The sequence below is a fragment of the Brachyhypopomus gauderio genome, chromosome 6, assembly GCF_052324685.1.
Source record: "Brachyhypopomus gauderio isolate BG-103 chromosome 6, BGAUD_0.2, whole genome shotgun sequence".
Classification (NCBI taxonomy): domain Eukaryota; kingdom Metazoa; phylum Chordata; class Actinopteri; order Gymnotiformes; family Hypopomidae; genus Brachyhypopomus; species Brachyhypopomus gauderio.
This window is the reverse complement of record NC_135216.1, coordinates 11,934,621-11,955,643: the sequence shown is the minus strand read 5'-3', so window position 1 is coordinate 11,955,643 and position 21,023 is coordinate 11,934,621. Positions and strand designations below refer to the sequence as shown.

Sequence of the window (21,023 nt, the reverse complement as noted above, 5' to 3'; positions counted from 1 at the left end):
CAGTCAAACTCCACATTCTTATATAACTCAACACCCTGGAAAAAGGGCACATAGCTGGGGTCATTTTTATAGACCTTTCTGTAGGTTCTGGTATTTGAGCTGCAGTTTTGTGTGTGATACCTTGACATATGTGGAACAAACAGTGAGCATTTTTTAAAAACGTGGGACCATCTTTGTGAAGTGTCTGGTGAATAAATAATACAAAATACTGACTAACCAAAATGGAGCGCCATTTTGGCCTGACAAGCTGGTGTTGCTGTTGAGAGAGAACAGAACGCCCAAGGCTGAGCGTCCACCATCCGTTTAAACATGAGACAATCATGGCCTGGGTATGTCTTACTGAGTGGGGCCATGGAAACCAACAGCCTGGCTTTTGAAATCCTCCCTGTAGCTGTCTAAACACTGGGTCATTTCTACATGCCCTGCAGTCAAGCACCAATATAATTCTGTCAAATGTCTTGCCCGAAAAAACAAAAAGAAAACAAAAAATTGCTTCCGCCATTTAAAAAGAAAAAAAATCTAGTGACAAAGTACTGAATCTGTAACAAATGAGGAGTCCATTTAGTTCTCCTACTTGAACCACAAAATTTCAGAACTGAGCAGAATTTCTTTGAATTGTACTTGGTCCACCCAAGTAATATGCAGGTGATTTATGATTCAGATCTGAAACTCTCCAAACCTCTCAAGGCATGTAGGTGGCTTATGCACCATCTTATAAGGGTAAGGGCAGACTGCGGTTGCCTTGACATCTCTCTCCTTGGAGCCAGGCCTGGTGGCACCCCCCCCCACCAGAGTCCTCACGTGAGCAGGTGAGCATGTGTCTACTTCCACTGCTCCCTCCTTCCACACCACACTTAAATCACCCCATCGAGGAAATGCACGAGGGCGGTTAAAGTCATCAGCACACGCCACCAAATTTTATGCCAAACATAACATTTTATAGCACAGCCAAGGGTTTGTGGGCTGCATTGTTTGTGCAATTCTCTCTGGTTATGCTAACTAACGCAACGACGCTCCAAATCCCAGCCCACTGAATGGTGGAGAGGTGATGAGCGCACCCCCCAAACATCTCTACCCCTCCACAGCTATTCACAATCCCCGACACTTATGCCTAATGACGAGCTATTTATTTTACTCAGTGAATTGAAGGAACGGAAAATGAGCAGGAGAATTTAGGCCAAGGATGATGCATATGAATGAGGATCCATTGCTCTTCCTCTCCCTTACTGTCAGGTCTTTCAGGGTGCAGTGCTTGTGCGTCGCCCTTCGAGGAGACCACTCAGGTCCACGGAAGGGGTTTGAGGGAATAGATTTAGAAAGTTTGGTTTGCACATCGGTCTCCATACACAGTGTTTGCGTGTCAGACGGAGAGCAGTGGAATACGAGAAATATTTTTTTCCACTTTTCACATTCTTTCTTTAGCAAAACATTTTCGTGATTCAGCACCCATAAAACCCAGAACTGTTTTGGGAATTGACTTTTTTTGAAAAGCAACACTCAAGATGATTATAGCCCTAAAGATTGGTTGGGTTGTACCTTCACACCGAGGAAATGGATGATCCCAGCTGCGGGTGGTGCCGTGTTGGCAAGTCAGGATAGACTGCCCCATGAGCTGGTACCCCGGGTAGCACTCGAAGGAGATGGATTGGCCCACATTGTACCCAGCACCCACCACCACACCATGACGAAAAGGTTCGGCGTCTGGGCATTCTTGGAGCTCATAGGCTGGGAGACACAGACAGGCAGACACAAAAACAATCTCAGAAGCCCATCAAAAACACAGCTTGTCAGAGTGTAAGATTGGACTGGTGCCTGTAATAATGTTTTTGTGATTGGAACACCAATCGATATGAGGTCTGGAACCAGAAGGAGCAGATGGCTGTTTTTGATAAGCTGAATGGTATAAAAGAACAGGAAGTTTAATACCCTACAGAAGTTCAGTTCAGTCCCAAGTTTTCACAAGGAGTGACTTTCACTGTCATATTTAAGTAGCACTGGTAATGAACAGTGTGTCAGCGGGGGCGTGGCCGAACATTGGATGTGGGGCGGAGAGACAGCCCGGGTGATCAAGCAGGTAATTAAAATCGGTTGCGCTTGTGTGTGGTTAACGATACCCTACTTATACGCCAACTTTTCTGTCAGTAGGGACCCAGACCCATTGAGCGAGCATCGACACACACACACAGCATCCCACAGCTGAAGTGCTGGCAGACGTAAGCGGTCTCCAGAGAGTGCGGCCTTCCTCTGCCTGCTCCTGCACGAGGTCTTCAAAGTTAAGGAGATGCTCTTGTTGTAGCTCGAGCGCCTGATGTTGTGTTTGCCCAGGGGCTTGATAAGTTCTCCGAACAGGGACGTACACACACGTCCAGAATCCGGGTTTTCAGCGCCACTGTGGTAACGACTCTGGGTTGCGGAATGGAGAAAGGAGAAAGGAGAATTGCACATGGCTCTGTTTCGTCTTCAATAAGAAGTGGTCAGGTCCCAAATCAGGCTGAAATTCTTGTTTGTTTGCGGCTTTGTTTTTGCTTGCTTTTTCACTTATTAACACTCACCAACACTTTCTCTCACTGGTTCCGCTCCCTTCAGAAAGACAGACTGGTAAGTAGGGTTGTGTGTCCCACACACAGGCACAACGAGTGCAATTACCCACTGGTTCACCCGGTCTCTTCACTCTGCAGTCGATGCCTGGCTGCGCCCCCACTACCAGACAACTGTAGGCATAAGCCCTGGAGAAGTGACTGTGGGCCCCATTAGGAGAAATAGGACCACCTACAACAGCTTCACTAATCTAGATGGCAACTGTAGGACTCCTTCACTTCATTTATATATATATATATATATATATACACGCACTTTACTTGACCATTTCACATTTCAACAGGAAATGCAGAAAAAGAAATACAGTTGCTTTCTCTTGGCAAGAGCTTCTAAAAAAAGCAGAAGCCACCTCTGATTGCTGGCAAGTTGTGACTGTTCATTTTTAAGGGGTGAAAATTTCTTTGTCGACATTTGTAGTATCCTCTCCAGCGTTCCATTTGTGTTTCATCCATCACTTCCCTTAAAACACTTTTCTGAAATGTTTTACAGCCATGCCAGAGGCTGATTCCTCCTCCAAGCTGAAACAATCTCCGCTCCACCCACCAAATGACTTCTCAGATGCTAAAGCTAGTGTGCAGTGGTTCAGATGGGATATAAATGTAACTAAAGGGATTGATTTGTATAGATCAGAGCATCTTCTATGGGAAATGAGGTGTGCACACATTGCAGAAGAGTGCTATGCTGAATATAAATCCTGATTCAAATGCTAATGTCACATAATTATGTAAATACTGATAGTGCATTTCAATTCCACAAAAGTTTATTGAATTACAATATAAATTGCAGCACCTCTTATGTTTGCCTTTTCAGAGGTGAAGTTTCACTGCAGAGACACACTTATACAGCACTGCTAATATATAACTGACAGAAGCAGTTTATGTTTCCACCTGGTCAATTTTATCAGCTTTACAGCTTTAAAAAGAAAGAGTCATTACTGTGGTTGGACACTAGACAAGACCCCTAAATTACAAAGACATTTAATTAAGCTCTTGAGTCTGTATGTAAACGTGTACTCTACAAGTGATGAATTTTAATATTTATAATGTTGATGAAACACTGTGATGAATGTCATACCCTTGTTTTGGTTCAAACATGCAGCTTCATGTTTGTTGAGTGTAAATTGTCCCAGTTGAGAGCTGTAGACATATTTCCTTACCTTGATAGTCAAACCTGAACCCTGGTTTGTTCTGAGAGTGGTCACTATGAAAATACACTGTGGTTTCATGCGACGTGGTGAGCAGGGTGGCTGGTATATCCGGCCCGCTGAATCGGCCAATCACAGTGCTGGTGTCAAACGGCCCATTCCTGATCTCCAGGAAGTCGTGGTTGGCCTCCGTTGAGAAGTTGAGAAACTGAATGTGGGCTCCTGTTAAGATAGTAAAAGAAACGTTGAAAATAATAGCGCATAACAACCATTACTTTTATTTCTTTATAATTCAGAATCATTACCCGCAAGGCTCAAAACGGACAAGACCGCGTTCACGTATTGTTTACTTACCATATCCGACTGGGAGGTAGACCCTCCAAGTACAGTCGCTGTTGCTAGGGTAGTTTCCTGGGAAACCAGGGCTGAGAATGGTTCCTTCCATCTCCTCACGGATCCCCCCACACTGTGCTGCATGCAAGGACAACAACAGGCAAAGGTTTAAGGTCCATTCTCAGAAAGTAACAAGTTAAAGGCATTACACAACGACAGCATGTATATTTAGAAGCAACACTGTCTGCTTTGGGGGAGCAGGCATCACATGTTAACCTGTGCCACCTCTAAAGGCCTGTCACAGCAAAAAAAAAAAAAAAAACAGGAATGAATGTAATACACTGCTTCACCTTTGAAGAGGGCTGAGTGACCTTTACATGGCATCAGAGACCCCAGGTGGCTTCCTGCCTTTCAATTTTGTAAACCCTTCTCCTTTGCTTCTTGGGTTAGATGCAGTTTTTACCTTTTCCTGCTCTGCGCAAAGAGTTCACAGTTTGGCATCCTAATTGATTCTAGCAACACTGTTTAAAGTCTTGGCAAGGCTCTGTGGAGACAGCCGCACAAAGCCATGGATCCCTAGCATGCAACGCAAAAGAGTCTGAATGCACTGCGTGTGTCTGGACAGTCAAGGGCAATCAGGAAACTGCTGATGCCAGTGCAAACCATACATCTCCCCAGCATTTCCGTCAATCATGGCGCTGGACGGAACTAATTAGGGTAGAGTAGGTCACAGTCATTACTCATGTTTGTCAAGAGGCGTGTGTGGGGGCTGCAGCGCCCCTTGACACGCGGGCTCACCCTTGTCCTCCCTGTCTCTTTAATCCACACGCGTGTGCTCTCTCATGCAGAGCAGAGGGGCTGAGCCTGCCTCACGTGTGGCGTGATTAGTATTTACTGTTGCGCGAGGCCCGCCTGTCGTTGCCACGGCGTGACAGGACCCCACCTGAACGACCGGCGAGGACGCGGGACGCCTGGCGGGCGACTTACCGAAGTCGCTGTTACCGCGCAGCTCAGTTTTGAACTAGCAAACGTTCGGCACTAACCAGTCAGGCCACAGCGAATCGACCACGACACGGCCTTTATTTCGTAAAAGCAAGATTTCGAAGCGGCAACGCAGGAGAGTAGAATGTCGCAAACACTACTTGTATGATAGCTTTGGTAGTGTGTGACACTTCAGTAATCCCACAGCGACTAAAGTGTTGCTAAGTCCTGATTCTCTGCCTGTTTGCGGTGACAGGTAGAGGAACTAGCTTCTCTTGAGTCTGATGAATAGCCTATACCGAATAATGATAGTTGGCCTTGGAGCGTGAGCGGGGGTGACACTATGGACAGTGAAAGAATGAAAGAGGACAGAATGGACCGTACCAATGCAGAGTGGCGGGGGGTAGTTCCACCGTCGCACGGTCCCTGGCATGCAGGTGATGTGGGACACTCCCTACAAAGAGAAAAAAAATAATTCACTCATTCACCTATTAACACATGCATTCATTCATTCATTTGTATTTTAGGACTTCCTACTCTCCTATAGCTGTGTTGTCCAGGTTTCATATATTGTGTATTATGATCTGCTTTTTAGAAAAGTGACTCAAAACCTCAAAGCGTCAGCAAAGGGAGCTTAAAAGCAATTGTTTTTTAATGCATGGAGCAGTTATGTTGAGCAGGCGTGTAGCAGGCGTGTAGCAGGCCGACCTGTAGGGTATATCCTGGATCACAATGAAAGGCCACCACGCTGTTCATCTGCAGACGTTCTCCCACCTTGAACCCGTTCATAGGCAGAACGGGCTCAGGACAACTGGTGAGGGACACGGCTGGGAGGAGGAACAAGAGGAAGCAAATACGTATATACGCATAAATAATCCACCAAACTCCTGAACGTCATGCCAGATCTCTGCTTACTCTCCTGTTGGCTACCAAGTGATTCATTATTGACTTTTGCTAATGTTTATGTAATAAATCTGCTTTGATTCGGATATCATTTGCTAATGTGGAGAGTTGTAAACTAAGCTGCTAAGTTGTAAACTTGCACCCTTGAAAGCAGCGTGCAAGCAGGAATTCAGTTTGTTTAGTTGACCAGAGTGAATGACAAAGCACAATACAATGAATCATGGACTGAATAAGGTTATAGAAGGTTGAAAGTGTGTGTGTGTGTGTGTGTGTGTGTGTGTGTGTGTGTGTGTGTGCCACCTAACATGCAGGTAAGAACTGAACAAGGATTGAAATGCGTGTATACATCTACGGTGTCTAAAGGAAACGGCGTGAAGCTCGAGGCTCCGTGTTCTTACTCTTGTACTCCAGACGGAAGCCAGCCGCTGACACGCTTATGTCAGAGAAGAAGTGCAGATACAGCTGATTGGAGGTGCTGTTCAGGAGAGCTGGCACTGAGGTCCCTGCAACACACACAGATACCCTTCAACATGACGGACATTTTATAGATATACATCCAAGTACGGTTTGGGGATGACAGAACACTTGCAGGGTCTTGACTTTTAGGACAAAGCTGGACCAAAAATAAAGGGAAAGAGTTGTTTAGCAAGAAAAGAAAAAGTCCTGCCATCCCCTTGCAGGGTCTCAAGTCAGGCTGTAGAGCCTTCCAATCTGAAGAACAGGAAGTGATCTGACCGGCTCGTTTGACTTAAGACTGGGGTCATTTATTAACAACAGATTGATCCTTCACCCGCCTCTCCTGGGCACAGGTAACATTTGTGCCTGATTCAATTTCCGCACAGAAAGCGAAATAAAATAAGAATCCTGCATTTCATCTACAAACAAAACGTCTTAACCTTTTTTAAAATGCAGTCAAATCTTTACAAGCCTATTAATGCTTTCTTGACAAATGTTATCAATTGATTCCAGAATAAAATAACATTCAGTAAAAAAACAAAATTCACAATTAGAGTATAGGCCTGTATCACATTTCGCCTACGCAATTTCCACAGAAGCTTGGTAGAGACATTTGGTGTGGTGGTGGTTGGGGGGGTAGGGGGTGGGGTGGCAGAGCTGACAGTCATTGTAGGCGTCAGTAATGAACCAGCCAGCACAGTACTGGGGCAGCCCACCTGAGAAGCTCCCCAGCATGGCGTCCGTGTTGTCGCCGCCATCAAACACCTCCAGAGAGTCCCAGTTCTGCTCAGTCACAAAGCTAATCACCTGGATCTGGGAGAGAGATGACAGAACACACAGTCAGCCTTGGTTAGCATGGAGCATCAGCCAATTGGCTGTGTGAGTCACAGCCCTCAGTATGGTGTTGAAAAGTTTTTTGGTGAAATGACAGACAGGGTGCTTTGAACCGCACATCTAGTGCTATACTATACCTCTTCTGAGCTCCTGAAATCTAAAAACAGACTCGTTTTTCTCTGGGGCCTTCTGCACAGTGTAAGCTTGGTGGAAGTCTGCTTTTTTTCTGCTGGGTTTGTCAGTGAGCAGACCGGTAAATACTGGCAGGCGTCTATTTTCACCTCACCCTCAAGCAGGCTGAGAAATTGGACGGTCACAGCAGCGTGGCTATGGCTATTGCTGGGAGATTGTCACATCTGATAGCCGTGCAGTCAAATGCTGTGTTTATTTGTGCTTGCTCCGTGCGGTGAACCGGAAATCTCAGGAGGCCAAGGCCGACTTGGCCAAAGGCCTTCGGAGGAGACACCAGACACCAGAAACCGCGTTACGCTCGTTGTCTTTCCGTGTCACTTTTATTTTTGTCAATCTAAGATAATGCTGGAACAATGAACATGATTGATTCAGTTAAGGACACAGACCACTCCAGGCAAATAGACCAGCTGACTATGAATATTCACTATTAATACAAACATCTGACATTTCAATGCAGAATGTTCTAGGTTATTAAACATAATTTGTTACTGACAAATCAACTTTCCTTTGCCATTATTATCAGTAGCCTGTCAATTAATTGCGCAGTTTTCACAAACCCAGTGGTACGTTTAGCCACAGTGGCCAGACCAGAGACTATTTGTAATGGGACTGATAACACTGTCACACGGGCAGTGCTGAGATATACAGACAGCCATATTTACCTCTCCCATCTCAGCCCTGATCTGACTCAGCTGCACTACCGTCCTCACCATCCTCTTCAAAGAACCTCACACTTAATCTTTCTGACTTCTTGTCTCTTGACTCCACACCCGTCTGTGTCCCTCTCACAGGGGGGCCGATGACTCAACTCACTTAAGGCTTTGTTGGTGGATCTGAACCACGCGTGAGGTCCACAACAGCGTCACAGCACGTCTGAGGAACACATTCCTGACACTTCAAGCTGTGATGTACAATAATCAAAACAACTGCAACACTAGAAAAAGTCTTTATTTAAGTGCCACACTTGTATAAAAGTGCCGCACATGTGTGCCTGTACCAAAGGAAGAGTCGTGATGAAGACAGGTGAGGCCTCCCAGCCCCAGAGTTCCTCTAAGCCAGACCGTTACGCTTACACTGGGACCTTATTCTGCACTCGTAGTGGTGAGTACCTGCCGGGCTGGCGTACCTCCGGGCCTCCTGCAGAGGTCCTACAGTGTTAACACAGCCTAGTGGGGCCACATCTGCCCTTGGTACAAGTGGTGCAATATATGTAATCAAGGGAATAAATGTTTTGTGGTAGAGATAGAGGAGGCCAAGCAGCTGCCAAATAAAACCCACAGAATTCTTTACAGAGAAGCTTAGAAGGTGCCAGGGACACTATACTGGACGGAGTTATGAGGCATGACCGCAGGCATTAAGGGCCACAGAGATATTGGTTGAAATCCCAGAACAGAGGGCATCTCCACCCTGATCATGAAACTTTCAAATCCTCCACTGAAGTAAAATGAAAAAGAAAAGAAAAGAAAAAAAAAACAGTAAACAGGAAGTAAGTTCGTCAGGCCTGCAAAGAACCCTGAGCTGGAGGAATTCAAAAGAGCAAGAGTCAAAATGAAGACATTAGAATAAGAGTCATTCTTCCAGCAGGATCACAAAGAACTGAAGGCAAGATGGAAGCTCTGGAGAGGAGTCCTACCTGTATTCCTGATCCTTCTGGCACTGTGATTTTCCACACACAGCTCAGGCTGTTCAGGTAGGGCTCAGGGTACCCTGGGGAGAGGATGGTGCCTGTCCGCTGGGTGAGGTTCCCCCCACACGGTACTGGAACACAGCGTGAAGGGCAGGGAGAGGCACGATCAGGTAAACGGCAGCAATCGCACACAGCAGTGCGCACGCATGCACACACAGCGAAGGTACTTTTGAAATGTTCTTGGGCTCTGACGCTGTGTTTTCAGATGGAGTTCCTGTGGCCAAACATCTGGTAGCTGCAGTGAAGCGAACAGGTAAGCATCTGTAGAATCTACACAGCACGTGCGTGTGTGTGTGTGCAGCTTACTGCACCTGTGTGTGTGTGTGCGTGTGTGTGTGTGTGTGTGTAACTGGAGGTCATGGCTGCTAGCCTGCAGCTGTGTGCCACTGCTTGTTAGGCAGACAGGAGAAGGTGTATGAGACAGGCCCCTCTCGGAAGGCAAAGTCTGCAGCCTGGACGCCATCTCTTTCCTACTAGAGCCCCAGGGTGGTGGAACATGACAGCTTATAGTGATGCATATCTAACTCTCCCAGGCGTGAGCAATAAAGAGAAGATGAAGAAGCTGACTGCATTCGGACACTGCTTTAGTTCTCCAGTTCATATTATTGAACAAGCTCCATCATTACGCTACCGGGTGTGGCATTAACACCGTAGATGCGTAGGGTGCTGTATTCACAGGGCTCTTTCGGGACGTGCGGTGTATTCAGCGTAGGGGCCTCCTCACCTACACAGCTGGGGATGGTGTTGTTCCACTGGGCGAGGGCGTTGGCCACCGTCAGGCACTCGATGGCACTGGGGCCCTCCAGCACGTAGCCTGCGCTACACTCGAAGCGCACCACAGCGCCCACCGCAAAGCTGTTGCCCGTGCGCCTCCCGTGCCTGGGCTCCGGGACCGAGCTGCACTGCGTGGCGCTGGTTCTGGGGACGGCTGGCGGGGGGCGAGGAAGAGGCACGATCACGTTACGCTCACGTCCCGTGGGATCTGCTCACGTCTCGTTTGATCTGCTCGCATCTCGTAGGATATGCCCAAAAACTGCTCAAAATGGTCTTGTTAGGCATCAGTACACAACAGTGCTATCGGAACAGCGCTACACCTTACTGACATGGGACAAACCCACTCCAGGCCACGACCACAGCAGGAGATGGAGGTACAACAGAACAGTAATAACTGCTAAGCTCATAACAGCCAAGTCATCTATTATATACAGAGCTAGAACATGCTGAGGTAGAGGCACTATGACAGCTACTAAGCTGGATTAAATTTAAAGTGTCATCTTTTAACGTGTGTGTGTGTGTGTGTGTGTGTGTGTGTGTGTGTGTGTGTGTGTGTGTGTGTGTGTGTGTTTCCGTGTTTGGGTGAGGACTTCTTTAAATAATTCAGGCCACTTTAGGGACCCTAGTCGTAAAAACGTGGGGGTGGGGGGTGGCGTGTCTCGTCTCAGGGTGCTAGCGCTGCTGATGTGCTGATGTGCACAGGAGCTCTGCTTCTCAGCCCTACCTTGGTAGACCAGGTGGAAGCCTCGCGAGGTGGCCTGGCCTTTGGAGGTGAAGCGGATGTGGATCTGGTTAGAGGTGGCCAGTGGAAGGGACTCTCCTAAAAAAACATAGGACAGGTTTATCCATGTGAAATGAAACACAAAGCACTTTTACTAGTAAGACATTTTTACATGTTCAGTAATGAACTGCATTATTGATACATTTTTTTTTTACCAGTAATACTGTTGATTTTTAAAAAATATATATTTATAATATTTTTAGTTGATGTGTCAAGTTAATTAAAAAGCTTTCAAGAAGAAAAATGTTGGCTGTCACTTCAAGACACCCAACATCACATTTAAAATCTGCTACCTAGAATATATTTCCCTGTCACTCAGAAAAGGACAATCTAATGGCAAAAGGGAAAGTGGGAGAAATGAAACAACACATCAAACACACCAAATGATGATTATTAGTAATAAAATAAAAACATTTAGTGTCAGTCAATATCTCTGAAAGATCTCCTCTCTGACACTTCATTTTTCCAACTCGTAAATTTGTGAAATAGCAATCCGATTTTCTTTGGCTGGGGAAATCTCTTTATGTAACACAGCTTCTTCCATTCCACCATCCTACAACCTCATTAGTCAGCATACGCTGTCTGTTTCCTGGTGTGTGTGTGTGTGTGTGTGTGCGTGTGTGCACATATGATGAGTTTAGGGAAGGCACTCTGTGTTGGATATGAGTTTACCCACAGTTCCCTGGGGCACAGCGGGGTTTGCTGGGAATCTTGCGGCGCCCCGATTCTGTGTTGACAGACTCCCGCAGTGACCAGAGACGAGCACACTGCACAACACGCACTGCGGTGACACACACCGGGTTACACCAACACCAGCGCCAGGCCCCGTGGCATGCTGGGTACTTATTAGAGCAGGCCTCTGTGGGCAGCTGTCAGGCTGACAGCTAATAATCTGGACCAGGGCAAGGTACGGGGAAACCCTGACTGCTGATTTATTTACACCTGCAGCTTATTTCAGCCAACCTATTATTACCGGTGCCGCTACAGTTCTGTGACGCTGCTCCACTCCTGGATAGGAAGGGCTAAAATAGATCACCAGTGATGCAATCTTGAGTGACAACCTCTTCCTGAGTTACCCATTCACTAAGAACCAAAGTGTGGTGGGGGAATATGCATTTCATATTTTATCATTATGTTGAGCTCGCTGATAAATTGTGCCACAGGCGTCTGCAGAAATACACACGCCTGTGCTGTCACCGAGACCACAATTTCCTCTCAAATCCAACAGATGCACGAAACCTTGCAGAAACATATTTCTCACTGTCTGCCCACACAATCCACTGTTTACTATTCATGCCAGGGTGTATGTGTATTAGTTTTCCAGTGTCCGTTCACTTCGCCAATTGTGCACCCTGCTCCTGGGTGCAGCGTCCCAGAGGGCGTGCTCTACACACGTGGCACTGCCTGTGATAACGGCAACGCTCCACCGCAAGGGAGCGGGAGGAGAAGAGCGTGGCGTACAGAACCATCTCCCGGGACACGGGAGAAGGCTGGAGGGCGTAAACAACAAAAAATGCACCATAAAAAACACTGTCTGAATGTTACCTAAGAGATGGACAGACAGAGAGAGGGACAGGGAGAGATGTCTCCAAACCTAAGGGAGAGATGTCTACTTCTCAGTCCAGCATGTCTGTCCCAACTCCTCTCAGCTCCACACCAGCTCTCCTCCAAAAGCCCCCCCCGTCCAGATGTCCTTCCTTATCTGGACCAAGACCGTTTGCCACCACCGACCAATCAAAAGTGGCATCGCCCCTCCACAGGAAACAGCCACAGAACACAGGAAGTATGATACTGATATACAGGCCTGAATATTTGTTTACCAATTGTGGTGGGGCAGGGCCAAGTTCACCGATTTGTCAAACCTTTCTCTGACACCAAAGATGTACACAACAGTAAGGGCAGATGAGAACAAGACTACATAACCCAAAGTTTGGACTACAATCATGAAAAGAATACAAGCTCACAAAGTATCTGTTTATTTTTTAACTCATCCACCTTATCGATTTCCCTTGTAATTTCCTTTCCAATGTGATGTATGTGTTTCTGTATGTCTGATGTATCTGCAACAGCAGTGCGTAGGCGGTGGACTGTACCATGTTGAGTGAAGAGAGGTGTGCAAACCTGAGTGAGACCCTGATAGTGAGCTCAAGACACGGGAATGTGTCGTGGGGCCATCATACACCTCAACAACGTCGTTCAGAGCCGTCTGGAAGAAGGCAAACTGACTGAATACCACTGAGGGGACACACAAAGACAGAGAAAGAGGGAGAACAGAGCGTTGATTGTTTTAAAAATGAAGTGATTTTTAATACAGATACACATAAGCAGTGTAAAAGAATATATCAGTAAATCCTGCAGGACTTAATCACACAGAGCCACCTGTGTCTCCTCTGTGCACCCTAGTTTTCCACCACATGACGTGAACCACGTACAGGAACCCAATTCAGCAGTTTCACATGACAAAGCACTCAGTCTCACTCTCCCTGCAGTTCAAAGTCATTACACTGTGCCTATGAAAATGTGTGCTTTAATTATCTCCATTTCCAGAACGCTTGACTTGGCCGGGAGAAATATGTTCCTGTTTGGATCCGGTATTACCCGGCTCTGCAGGGCCCTCCAAATGGCCCGAACGACCTCCACCTTTTACGGATCAGACAACAGCGTCCTGTGGTCAAGTAGCACCTGCTGCTGTGAAATGAGGGATGGTCCTATTCTCCATCCCCGCAGCCGCCACTTACTCCTCATTAGGTCTCCTCAGCAGATGGAGACGCCGGGGACAGGAAGTAGAGGGCAAAGGGGCGTCGCGCGGTGCAGCGCCTCACGGTGGTCTGGAGGTTTTAAATCAGGAGAGCGAGCGGGCTCACCACTGCTGCTGGTGCATTGTGGGTGGTGAGGTGCGGGGCTGCGGCGTGTGGTGGCACGGGTGGGGGACGTTGGTGCTGTTTGTGGGTGTGGTGTGCAGATGCAGTGTGTGGATGTGGTATGTAGGTGGAGATTGTAGGTGCGGCATGTGGATGTGGTGTGTGGGTGCGGCGTATAGGTGTGGTCTATGGGTGCAGCCCTGAAGCTTGCGTACCGTAGTCCTTGGGCACGATGACTGAGTAGAGGCAGGTTCTCCCGCTGCTGTAGTTTCCAGGATAACCTGGTGAGAGCACAACTCCCTCTAAGCCAGAGTACTGGCCACCACACAGAGCTGAGAGAGAGAGAGAGAGAGAGAGAGAGAGAGAGAGAGAGAGAGAGAGAGAGAGAGAGAGAGAGAGAGAGAGAGAGAGAGAGAGAGAGAGAGAGGAAGGAAGGAACAGAGACAAAGAGACAGAATGAGAGGGGGGAGAATTAAACACTAATGCTTTGTCTCCCTCATCTCCTCCCCACTGCGTCCTTATTCCGCTGATCTTAAATGACTTTCCTTGTCTGATTGCGGGGCTGCTCTAGTGGCCGTCCCAAGTGTTTGCTAACGCCAGATTGCAATGTTGTCAAAGTGTCTCTGCGGGTTAGCCTGCGGAAAGACGCCTCTCCTTCTCTCCAAGGTAGCATCGCACGTGCCAGCACCATCCACCCACTAGTCATCATGAAGAAGCTCGTGCTTGGTTAGCAATGCATGTGACAACCAGCAACATGAGCGTAATAACATGTTTGGATCTCTGACACTAAAGTTCAGTATATTGAATTGATTTTCTTCAAAATGCATTTTCTTTCTTTTAAAGAAAAAAAAAAGCTTTTTTTTCTACCTATGCAAACAGGTTTTGGTTTGTTCCAGCTGGGCTTGCTGTCTGTGCCCATGATGCAGGTGAGGGTGGCGTCTCCCTCCAGGGTGTAGCCGTTATCACAGTGGTAGGTGACCGTGGAGCCCAGCTTCAGTTCAGTGCCCATGCGCGTGCCGTTCCGGACGAAGCCCGGCTCAAAGCACGACTCTCTGGGGTTCTCTGTGGCAGAATGAGGAAGGGAGAGGGATTAGAGGAACACGGAGACGACCAACACGGCTGCTTTCTCAAGGCACTGATCTCGTACTGGTGGCAGAATCCAGAGCACCGACAGCAAGTGTGTTGATGGGGAACGAATGTGCAGTTCATGTGAAGAGAAGATTCCTGAGACGTGAGGAGTCCTTTCTAAAGCAGCACAGAGAGGAAGTGCCCCGCCCCCATCCAGCTGGGGGAGAGGGTTGGGGATGAAGCTCACCCAGAGGAGATTAAAAGTGACACTATGTTGAACTATGGCTTGCTGACTACACAAAAGAGACCGACGTGAGATTTTCGTCAGAGCCCTAATTAGAAATCAATCGAATTCCTACATTCCTGCACTTGTGAAGAAAAAAGGTTGCACGGCATAAAAATAATCGTTTCTTGCTTTAAATCCCCAGTGATTTTTATTTTTTTTTGGGAGGGCAATAGCAGCCACGCTAAAGAGGAGGCAGTTAGCGCCCTATGCTAATGCTACCGAGGCAGGCGTGTGCGCTTCATGGCACAGTGGATCCCCGATGCACGTCTGCAGTCTGCTCCCCACAGCACAGCACCACCGACAGCCTGACAGCTGACATTAGCGAGCACCTGGCCTCACAGTGCACCCACACCACAGGCCTAGAGCTCACCTCTAATTAAGACTGGACTGCAGCCGGCTCAGGTGTGTGTGTGCGGGTGCGTGTGTATGTGTGATTTTTTCTGTGTATGGGTATTTCTGTGTACGTGTTTGTATATGTTCAAGTGTGTGTGTGTGTGTGTGTGTGTGTGTGTGTGTGTGTGTGTGTGTGTGTGTGTGTGTGTGTGTGTGTGTGTGTGTGTTTATTTAACTATCAGTCAAGCGTGCAGAGTCTTGGCCCACATAGTGCACCTCGGAGGCCAATGGGACCCAGTTGGGGCTTTGTGAAAAGCTGACTTGCCTGTTAAGAGAGTGGCGGTGCCGGAAGGCCGGTCCAAAAGCGCTGGCAAGCGGAGGCTGAGCAGCGAGCGTGGGCCAAGGCCGAGACACGGGGCAGCACGCGAGCACGAGCAGACAAACAAACACGCAACGGCATTTGCTCGCTTTTCCACGTTATTAGTTCATCGTAATTCATTAGCGAGGCGAGCGGGGTCTGGACTCGGAGCTTCAGAAGTGCCACATGCTGAGTCCATCTGCTTGGCCAGATTGAGAGAACGCTCCGCACCGCTACAGAGCACTCGCTCACTGGCCAGGGCCGGCCAGCCCGGGCCCTCCCCGTCTCAGCCGCAGGGTTGGGGTGTAGTTCACTTCGAGTGCACTGCGGCTAAAAGGTTATATTAAGCACTCGCCACCGATATGCGCCAAAGAGTGTCTACTGCACCAGGTGTTCTCGGGATACGTCAGGCACATCGGAGCTGCACTAGGCTCGTCCGGAGCAGCGGTGGGCTGAGGCCTGCTTCCAGCGCTGTGGACGTGGCCGGTTTGAAGGAGGCGAGTGCGATGACACTTGCGGAGCCGTACGGGCGCTGGGGGAGGGCGGCGGGGGTGGCGAACACTCGGCCCGTGGCGGCAGCGTGCCGGGGACAACGAGCAGGCATTTGTTCTCATTTGCACCGAGGTTTTCGCATGACAGCAGAGCATTGATCAAAGCCCCGGCCCCAGCGCGCACACGTCGGCCTCTCGCTTTTTATAATAATTCATAATTTGTTTCTAGTCTGCTGCGAGCGGCACAAGGGTCGATAATTACATGGAGTGTGGGGTGGCAGGATCAAGAGAAGATTCAAAGAGCCCGTAAACTAATTAACACTGCGCTAATATTCCTCCAGTACACGCGCAAAACAAGAGGAGAAATGGCGAGTGAAGAAAGTCAATACTCTCCGCATAGGCCGAGCAGGGGAGGGGCTCCCCTCGAGTGATCATGTGACCTTTCACAATCTCGGAGTGCCACATGCAATCATCGTCAGAAGCCCCGCGTCATGCACACGGAACATATCAAATAAGTCACCCAAGACAAGGTCAGTGTGAGCACTTCCCCACAGGGGGGTTGGGGGTATGCGTCGAGGGCGGTGGGGTTGGTGGGGCGTACCTGTGTACTGCAGGACAAAGCCATTGCTGCTAAGCGAGGCGTCGCTGCGGAAGGCCAGGAACAGCATGTTGGAGCTGCTCTCGATGTGCTCTGGGACGTCGGTGCCATAGAAGCTGCCCAGCAGTGGGCTGAGGGAGTCGGGTCCATCGTAGATGTGCAGGAAGTCATAGCTGGGCTCCAGACTGAAGCTAGGAGAAGAGATGGAACCGAGGTGCCACTTAGCCTAGCGCAAGACCTGTTTACGCACCGAGACGGACATCAGTTTTGTCAGAGGCACCTGCAGCTACGAGCATACGTGCTTACTGATTAAATGTGAGGGAGATGATGTAGTCGGAGGTGACGGTGACGGTCCAGTCACACTCTCTACCGTGAGGGTAGGGCTCTGGGTACTCAGGGGACAGAATCAGACCACTGGGACCAGTCAGATTCCCTCCACACGGAGCTGGAAGGCAAAACAGGGCACGATGAACATGTACAGATCAATGACAAGCCGATGGCGAACGGTCTAGCCGCTTTGTCGGTGAGGTAACGTGAGAAACGTGAGGTAACGTGGCTCATGATTGATTCATGAATACCGATCACTCTTGAAAGCAAGAGTAATATCACCCCACTAATAAGTGCCATGTTCTGACAACTAGATTTTTTTGGTCCCTTACAAATTGCTAGCCTCATTATGTTCCTTTGACACATATGCGCTTTAGAACAAAGCTCCCGACCGTCTAAAATCAGTACTGTTCGTCTTTTCCTGCTGAGACTTATTCCTGTTCATCTTGCATCATCTCTTTTCAGGCCTATATTATAAGCAATGAAGGTTAAACTTTCAGGACAACCCTGGTTAACCCAAATCCCTGCTACTTCCCATTCTGGTAATACTTCCTATACTAGTGTTTGTTTGCATATGCTGGTTCACAAACTCTCTTGTATTGACTCACTACAAGGAGAATGCTAATGGCCACTGACACTGGTGCTGAGGTTTCATGTATAATCTTAGGAGAAGGTCCCAGATTTGTTTGCGGTGCAGCTAAGCTTCCACACAAACTCAGTGTAGCCCTAATCGAACAAGGCAGCTAATTACAGGCTCTTAACCGCTGTTGTTAATTACCATCACTTCAGAGAGAACAAACTTAGAATGTACAAGAAGGCAACAAAGACTTATTTTCCATCTCTAGTGCTATCAGCTTGTTTGCAATTAACCATTCTGAGGTGTAATCATTGTCACACAGTTGACAGAAAATTAGAAGATTTTTCAATTTACTCAATTAAAATTGTTTACTTAAGTGCTCACAGTGTAGACAAACATGTATTTGTTTCTAAGAAATTGAAAGACGTAATTACTCCTCAGTGTATATTGTGGGCAGGTAGCACCAGTTATGAAAAGCTCTACTGTTAAATTCAATAGATTGTCACCTGAGCAGGTGGGGGGGTCAGGCTGCCAGAAAAAGCGGTTGTTGATCTCAGTGCAGGTGATCTTGGTCGCCCCCTGTAGGATGTACCCAGGATCGCACTGGAACAGCACATGGTCTCCTGGCTGCCTGCTTTCGCCGCCGCGGGTGCCGTTAGCCGGCACGCCGGGGTCGTTACACGATGTTGCCGTGGAGACTGCAAGAGGAGGAGCAAACATCACGCAAGGGACCCGCCAAGAGCGATCGACGCTGACGCGCGCAAGAGCATAAAACAGGAAAGACGTGCGCGACGTCAAGTGTCGGTGATGTCGGCTCGCTCGCTGGAAGGAGGGAGGGTGTAGTGGGAGAGGAGTCCCGAGGGTGCGTGCTGGTGTTCCCGCACGGGGACGGATCACACCCCTGCATAGCAGACAGATTAAGCTGGTGTCGAGCTCTGTGATTCTCTAGCGTGGGAGCGCGTGCCACTCACATCAGTTCCACACGGTGAAGCCTTATCCATGTTCTTATTTACACAAACATCTGTGCAGATTCCCCCACACAGCCGCCACACGCTCACTCCTCTTTAGGTCGGGAAGGGTTGGAAGGTGCAGTGGGGTTAAAAATACAACATGGAAGAAGAGGAAGAAAAATAACGCTCCGTGTCGAGATGCAGCCGCTCCGTTTCCCCGCGGGGCGTCGGCTTTCTTCCTGCCTTTGGTTATTAAGCAACTTTTTTATTCACTGAGGTTCTAGGTGAAAATTCAGAAGACCCAGACAGAGCCTGGCTGATAAAGGCAAGGCAGACATAATCAGTAAAAGATCTTGCCCTGGTTACAGGTTCAGACTAGTGAGGAGGGAACCTGCCCCACCTGGGCTGGTCTACATGGGCCTCTGCTCTAAACCCTAGTGGCCTGTGCCTGTGCTCCAGCCTGTGCTCCCATTGGTCCCAGTAGAATGTGGAGGTAATGCTACTGGCTGAGTCCACGGCTCCTCAAACCAGCACCAATCAGGACATCGATACCACAGGCATAGGCTGTTTCATTCTAGCATAGCACACTGCACAGGTATGGGCCAAAAAAAATGAGCTGAAGGGGTTGTCACTCAAATCACTCAAAGTCTTTCATGCCATTTGTGTTGGCTGAAACTCAACTCAAACTGAAGGGGACGTCACTCAAATCCTTTAATGCCACTAATGTTAGCTAAACCCAGTTTGAATCCACTGCAGACTTCTAGAGTGAGACTATTTTATTTCCTGCAGAACTGCTTACTGCTGAAACTGAGTCTGCCTTATTAGATAAGAACATTCCTCCAGGGCTTCTTTTAGTCTTGTAGCATATGAGAGTTTGAAATTCTGACATACATCATGAAGAAGGCATACCGAAACAGCATAATGTGTCACACTGCAATATTTTCACGTGAGGTGTACAGACACACACATACTTACATGCACCCATCCACACAAGTGCACACACACACACACACACACACACACACACACACACACACACACACACACACACACACACACCTGATCTCACCTGAGAACTGTAATGCAAAGCCCTGTTTGCTGGTGAAGAAGTCCGTGGTGAACTGTAGGCTGACAGAGTTGAAGGTGCTGTGAAGGTCTGGGGGCAGAACCGAACCACTCAGTTCCCGCAGCAGCACGCCACCATCCTGCGGCCCGTCCCAGATCCGCAACACATCATGCACCTCCTCTGTGTGGAACACCAGGAAATGCAGTCTGCACGCGCACACACACACGCACACACACACACACACACTCAAATCAGAGCGGTAGAACTAAATTGCAGAGATAGCTACTGAAATACTCTATTGTCATTTATCACTGCCTGTGAGAAAACCGAGCCGTGATTAAGATGACAGAATGGAAACTGGCATGGCCATAATAGGATAGTGCAGTCATTTGGATAATCCTTACTCACTATATATACTGACTTCTGTTTCGTAATCCCCCCCCTGAGGATGCACTGTGAACCTATTGTCTTATATTTGTTTATTGTTAGAGAGATGAGTGTGACTACAAGGCCAGCTGGGAAACAGCTGGACTCCCGAACCGACACTTGTTCCACCAGGTAAAGAGAGAGAGAGAGAGAGAGAGAGAGAGAGAGAGAGAGATTGATGCAGGATGCAGGAGAGGTTCCAGTGACAGATGGCAGATACAAACATGAGATTGAAATAAATAAAGAGTTCCTGGCATGCAGAAAAGAGTCAGAGGAGGCAGCTGCTTGAAGGGAAGGACCTCAGGTCTTAGGCAGAGAGGGGGAGGGGAGAGAGAGAGAGAGAGAGAGAGAGAGAGAGAGAGAGAGAGAGAGAGCCTGGGGGAAGGAGAGATGGTGAGGGGGCAGATTGTCTGTGTGAGAGCCAAAAAGAGAGAGGGAGAGAGAGAAGAGGGGCAGTTAGGGAGTAGACCGTGTGAGAGAGACAGAGAGAAAGAGAGGGAGAAAGAACGAGAGAGGTGGGGTCAGACTAAATAAGTGGAATAGAGTGCGCAAGAGGGAGTGAGAAACCACCTTGTTGAATTCCTTCACATTGAAATGCAACACATGCATGGCTCGCTGCACAGACGCCTGGAGGTTCAGGCATCTGACTGGCGTACACACAACCCACACACACACGTCCAGACTGCTGTGTGTGCTATAGCAATGTAGGCCAACCACCATGGTTAAGGGCTGAATGGGTAGACGCTAATGAAAGAAGGTCGAGAGTTCCTTAAACACGGACGTCTGTGACTGTTGCCCCGCCAGGTCTGGTGAACTCAATCCTGAAACTTTGAGCTTCCACAGGGCTGTGGCTGAATATATTAGTAAGCTAGAAGCTAATGCAGTCATGCAAAAGGGCATACATTATGCATGTATTCAAAGATAACACATTATGCATATACCGCATATACATATACTTACAAATCAATGAAAAATATGAAAAGCTTCTCTGCATGAGGC

At 48.2% G+C, this 21,023-nt stretch overlaps 1 protein-coding gene across 1 annotated transcript in view; it reads right to left on the bottom strand.

Annotated features, from left to right (window-relative positions):
• Positions 1 to 21,023, bottom strand: part of csmd2 (CUB and Sushi multiple domains 2) — a 204,109-nt gene that overhangs the window by 40,744 nt on the left and 142,342 nt on the right. Inside the window, exons 26-42 of the mRNA XM_077008705.1 lie at positions 19,602 to 19,804; positions 18,089 to 18,280; positions 16,985 to 17,123; positions 16,682 to 16,869; positions 14,412 to 14,606; positions 13,760 to 13,876; positions 12,805 to 12,918; positions 10,627 to 10,722; positions 9,853 to 10,056; positions 9,075 to 9,199; positions 7,132 to 7,228; positions 6,358 to 6,462; positions 5,765 to 5,883; positions 5,441 to 5,510; positions 4,097 to 4,213; positions 3,755 to 3,964; positions 1,537 to 1,725 (exon numbers count right to left, since the gene is read on the bottom strand). Coding sequence (XP_076864820.1) covers positions 1,537 to 1,725; positions 3,755 to 3,964; positions 4,097 to 4,213; positions 5,441 to 5,510; positions 5,765 to 5,883; positions 6,358 to 6,462; positions 7,132 to 7,228; positions 9,075 to 9,199; positions 9,853 to 10,056; positions 10,627 to 10,722; positions 12,805 to 12,918; positions 13,760 to 13,876; positions 14,412 to 14,606; positions 16,682 to 16,869; positions 16,985 to 17,123; positions 18,089 to 18,280; positions 19,602 to 19,804 — 2,480 coding nt within the window. The remainder of the gene's footprint in view (positions 1 to 1,536; positions 1,726 to 3,754; positions 3,965 to 4,096; positions 4,214 to 5,440; positions 5,511 to 5,764; positions 5,884 to 6,357; positions 6,463 to 7,131; positions 7,229 to 9,074; positions 9,200 to 9,852; positions 10,057 to 10,626; positions 10,723 to 12,804; positions 12,919 to 13,759; positions 13,877 to 14,411; positions 14,607 to 16,681; positions 16,870 to 16,984; positions 17,124 to 18,088; positions 18,281 to 19,601; positions 19,805 to 21,023) is intronic.